This window comes from Nerophis ophidion, linkage group LG20, assembly GCF_033978795.1.
Source record: "Nerophis ophidion isolate RoL-2023_Sa linkage group LG20, RoL_Noph_v1.0, whole genome shotgun sequence".
Lineage (NCBI taxonomy): Eukaryota > Metazoa > Chordata > Actinopteri > Syngnathiformes > Syngnathidae > Nerophis > Nerophis ophidion.
Window position 1 is genome coordinate 23,470,024 of NC_084630.1, and position 5,558 is coordinate 23,475,581.

The 5,558-nt window shown below is 33.2% G+C and overlaps 1 protein-coding gene across 1 annotated transcript in view; it reads left to right on the plus strand.

Annotated features, from left to right (window-relative positions):
• LOC133538883 (myelin and lymphocyte protein-like) overlaps positions 1-2,237 on the plus strand; it is a 4,710-nt gene extending 2,473 nt beyond the window's left edge. Inside the window, exons 2-4 of the mRNA XM_061880757.1 lie at positions 467-634; positions 1,832-1,957; positions 2,102-2,237. Coding sequence (XP_061736741.1) covers positions 467-634; positions 1,832-1,957; positions 2,102-2,176 — 369 coding nt within the window. The 3' untranslated portion in view covers positions 2,177-2,237. The remainder of the gene's footprint in view (positions 1-466; positions 635-1,831; positions 1,958-2,101) is intronic.
• The last annotated feature ends 3,321 nt before the right edge of the window (positions 2,238-5,558 follow it).

The window sequence follows — 5,558 nt, forward strand, 5'->3', positions numbered from 1 at the left end:
ATTCTTTCTGTTTCTGTAATATTGCAATATTTTCTCGTAAAATGATTACTTTTTTATGTAAAATGATTACTTTTTAATCCAAAATGGTGACATTTGTCATAGAATCCTGACTTTTATCATAATATTGCCAATTGTTTTTTGTTCTTGTAAAATAGTGACGTTTTCAAGTAAAATGATGACTTTTTTCATCATTTTGCTGAGAAATTTCAATTATTATATGGCCCAATTTTTTTAAGTTTAAAATGTTAAGCTGTTCTTGTAAAATTGGGACTGTTATTAAGTAAAATACCAAGTTATATCATAATATTGCACAAATGTTCAGTTTTTCTTGTGAAATGTTGTGTATCTGTGTGTGTGTGTGTGTGTGTGTGTGTGTGTGTGTGTGTGTGTGTGTGTGTGTGTGTGTGTGTGTGTGTGTGTGTGTGTGTGTGTGTGTGTGTGTGTGTGTGTGTGTGTGCACGCGCAGGTGTTTGGTGGTCTGGTGTGGGTTCTGGTGGCATGTACACAGGTGGTCCCAGAGAACCCCCAAGGTTGGGTGATGATGGTTTCTGTCTTCTGCTTCGTCTTCACCTTCCTGTGGATGATGATGTTTACTTGTGGATGTCATTCCAACAAGAGCAGCTGGGCGACAGCAGTGAGTCTTCTTCTTCTTCTTCTTCCTCTTCTTCTTCCTCTTCTTCTTCTTCTTCTTCTTTTCCTTCTCCTTCTACTTCTCCTTCTTCCGCTTCAAATTCTTATTTTCTTGTTCTTCTCTTCTTGTACTTCTAATTCTTCTTCTCCTTCTTCTTCTTCTTCTTCATCCTCTTCTTTCTCCTTCTCTTTTTCTACTACTTAAGATATAAATACATATATAAACATACAATATGAATACAAAATTATAAATATACAATACAAACGTAGGATATAAATACACAATATTAATATAAAATATACAATATTAAAGGCCTATAAAAATACACAATATGAACATAAGATGTAAATACACAATATAAATATACAATATAAAAATGAGATATAAATCACAATATGAAAGGCCAAAATGTTTATTTTTCTTGAAAAAACTCTCTTGAAGGAATCAATAAGGTACTAACTATCTATATATCTAAACATAAAATATAATACAAAATATAAAAGGCCAATATAGATACACAATATAAAAGGCCAAAATAAATACACAATACAAATACACAAAATAAAAGGCCGATATAAATACACAATATAAATACTGAATATAAAAGGCTGATATAAGTATACAGTTTAAAAGGCCAATATAAATAGATAATATAAATACACAAAATGAAAGACCAATACAAATATAAAATATAAATACACAATATAAAAGGTCAATATAAATATACAATATAAAAGGCCAATATAAATATAAAATATAAATTCTAAATATAAAAGGCCAATATAAATACACAATATAAATACTGAATATAAAAGGCCAATATAAATACACAATATAAATACTGAATATAAAAGGCCAAAATAAATATACAAAATAAAAGGCCAGTATACATACACAATACAAATACAGAATATAAATACACAATATAAAAGGCCAACACAAATATACAATATAAATACACAATATAAAAGGTCAATATAAATATACACTATAAAGGGCCAATATAAATACAGAATATAAAAGGCCAATATAAATACAGAATGTGTTCAGTGCATCTCTGAGCTGGAAGCAGCAAATGGGAGTCAGTGCAGCACTGCTTGCTAGACAGTGAGTTGAGAGCCCTGGGCTGTCAGCTCATTGTCTAGTGCGACTCAGACAAGAAACAAGCTCCTCTGGTGTCCAAGATGTCTTCTCTTGCAGGACTTTTTGTATCATCTCATCGCCACCGTCTTCTACCTCAGTGCCTCTGTGGCCTTGGCCAAGGTCACGCTGGACATGAGGGACAATGGCCGCCTGCAGGACTACCAGCTGGACATCTCAGCCGTGGTTGGTCTCCCACGCGCACGCACACACACACACACACACACACACACACACACACACACACACACACACACACACACACACACACACACACACACACACACACACACACAGTGGGACATGTTGATGGTGTGTGTGTTGTTTCAGGTCTTCTCATACGCCACAACGCTGCTCTACTTGGTGCACACCATCTTGTCAGCCGTCCGATGGAAGTCCTTCTAGAATCTTCCAACCTGGGGGGGGGGTTCTGGGTTGTCCTAACTTTCTAAACTGGGTAAATTAAAACATGGTATTTTTCATTTACAAAATAAATACAAAATGTAGATTTTTTTAAACTCTAGGGCTCCCCTCAAGTAGTAAACCTAAGTATTCATCAAGTGTGAACATAATGAAAACATTAAAACATTAAAATACAGTAGGTTCTCATAATCATTATTGTCACAGACGTCCCACTGGGTGTGAGTTTTCCTTGCCCTTATGTGGGCCTACCGGGGATGTCGTGGTGGTTTGTGCAGCCCTTTGAGACACTAGTGATTTAGGGCTATATAAGTAAACATTGATTGATTGATGATTGATAGTGCAGTAGACCTAAGTATTCATTAAGTACCACCATAATAACAACATTAAATACAGTAGTGTAGTAGACCTAAGTATTCATCAAGTACCACCATAATGACAACATTGAAATACAGTAGTAGACCTAAGTATTCATCAAGTACCACCATAATGACAACATTAAAATACAGTAGTGTAGTAAACCTAAGTATTCATTAAGTACCACCATAATGACAACATTAAAATACAGTAGTGTAGTAGACCTAAGTATTCATCAAGTACCACCATAATGACAACATTAAATACATTAGTGTAGTAGACCTAAGTATTCATCAAGTACCACCATAATGACTACATTAAAATACAGTAGTGTAGTAGACCTAAGTATTCATCAAGTACCACCATAATGACAACATTAAATACAGTAGTGTAGTAGACCTAAGTATTCATTAAGTACCCCCATAATGACAACATTAAATACAGTAGTGTAGTAGACCTAAGTATTCATCAAGTGTGAACATAATGACAACATTGAAATACAGTAGTGTAGTACAGTGGTTCTCAAATGGGGGTATGCGTACTCTTGGGGGTACTTGAAGGTATGCCAAAGGGTACGGGAGATTTTTTAAAAATATTCTAAAAATAGCAACATTTCAAAAATCCTTTATAAATATATTTATTGAATAATACTTCAACAAAATATGATTGTAAGTCCATAAACTGTGAAAAGAAATGCAACAATGCAATATTCAGTGTTGACAGCTATTTTTTTTGTGGACATGTTCCATAAATATTGATGTTAAAGATTTCTTTTTTTGTGAAGAAATGTTTAGAATGAAGTTGATGAATCCAGATCGATCTCTATTACAATCCCCAAAGAGGGCACTTTAAGTTGATGATTACTTCTATATGGAGAAATCTGCATTCATAATTGAATCACTTGTATATTTTTCAACAAGTTTTTAGTTATTTGTATATCTTTTTTTACAAATAGTTCAAGACCACTACAAATGAACAATATTTTGCACTGTTATACAATTTAATAAATCAGAAACTGATGACACAGTGCTGTATTTTACCTCTTTATCTCTTTTTTTCAACCAAAAATGCTTTGCTCTGATTAGGGGGTACTTGAATTAAAAAAAATTTCACAGGGGGTACATCACTGAAAAAAGGTTGAGAACCACTGTTGTAGTAGACCTATGTATTCATCAAGTACGAACATAATGACAACATTAAAGTACAGTAGTGTAGTAGACCTAAGTATTCAAGTACCACCATAATGACAACATTAAAATACAGTAGTGTAGTAGACCTAAGTATCAAGTATCACCATAATGACTACATTAAAATACAGTAGTGTAGTAGACCTAAGTATTCATCAAGTACCACCATAATGACAACATTAAATACAGTAGTGTAGTAGACCTAAGTATTCATTAAGTACCACCATAATGACAACATTAAATACATTAGTGTAGTAGACCTAAGTATTCATCAAGTGTGAACATAATGACAACATTGAAATATAGTAGTGTAGTACAGTGGTTCTCAAATGGGGGTATGCATACTCTTGGGGGTACTTGAAGGTATTCCAAAGGGTACGAGAGATTTTTAAAAAATATTCAAAAAATAGCAACATTTCAAAAATCCTTTATAAATATATTTATTGAATAATACTTCAACAAAATATGATTGTAAGTCCATAAACTGTGAAAAAAAATGCAACAATGCAATATTCAGTGTTGACAGCTATTTTTTTTGTGGACATGTTCCATAACTATTGATGTTAAAGATTTCTTTTTTTGTGAAGAAATGTTTAGAATGAAGTTGATGAATCCAGATGGATCTCTATTGCAATCCCCAAATAGGGCACTTTAAGTTGATGATTACTTCTATGCGGAGAAATCTGCATTCATAATTGAATCACTTGTATATTTTTCAAAAAGTTTTTAGTTATTTTTATATCTTTTTTTCCAAATAGTTCAAGAAAGACCACTACAAATGAACAATATTTTGCACTGTTATACAATTTAATAAATCAGAAACTGATGACATAGTGCTGTATTTTACTTCTTTATCTCTTTTTTTCAACCAAAAATGCTTTGCTCTGATTAGGGGGTACTTGAATTAAAAAAAAAATCACAGGGGGTACATCATTGAAAAAAGGTTGAGAACCACTGTTGTAGTAGACCTAAGTATTCATCAAGTACGAACATAATGACAACATCAAAGTACAGTAGTGTAGTAAACCTAAGTATTCATCAAGTACCACCATAATGACAACTTTAAAGTACAATAGTGTAGTAGACCTAAGTATTCATCAAGTACCATCATAATGACAACATTAAAATACAGTAGTGTAGTAGACCTAAGTATCAAGTACCACCATAATGAAAACTTTAAAGTACAGTAGTGTAGTAGACCTAAGTATTCATCAAGTAACATCATAATGACAACATTAAAATACAGTAGTGTAGTAGACCTAAGTATTCATCAAGTACCACCATAATGACAACATTAAATACAGTAGTGTAGTAGACCCAAGTATTCATCAAGTACCACCATGATGACAACATTAAAGTACAGTAATGTAGTAGACTCAAGTATTCATTAAAAACAAGGCATGGGTTTGACTTAACAAGTGTATTTCATATTTCTGGCCACTGTAACAGTACAGACAGTTTGAACAGTAACACTGTGTTTGATTCTTTGGCCTCCCACTAGATGGAGCCAGTGTACCACCAGTGGCGCACGTGCCACCGTTTGAAAATCCCTGCTCGAGATCCATTTCTAATCTGTCGAATATTATTATTTTATTTCTTATCTTTTGTGCCCTTTTTGTTTAAGAAAATCCGTTTTTTTCTATGTGAATGCAATATTTTCCTCCAGGAAATGCTCCAAGTGGAAAATTGGACACGAAAGCATTGGAGCCTTGACTCGGTCAATAATTCATAGCAACACTGATTTTGATTCATGATGATTTTTCGAGTAATGACTGTTTGAAATAAAAAGTAAAAATGCCACTAAAATTCTGAGGGATCCAAAG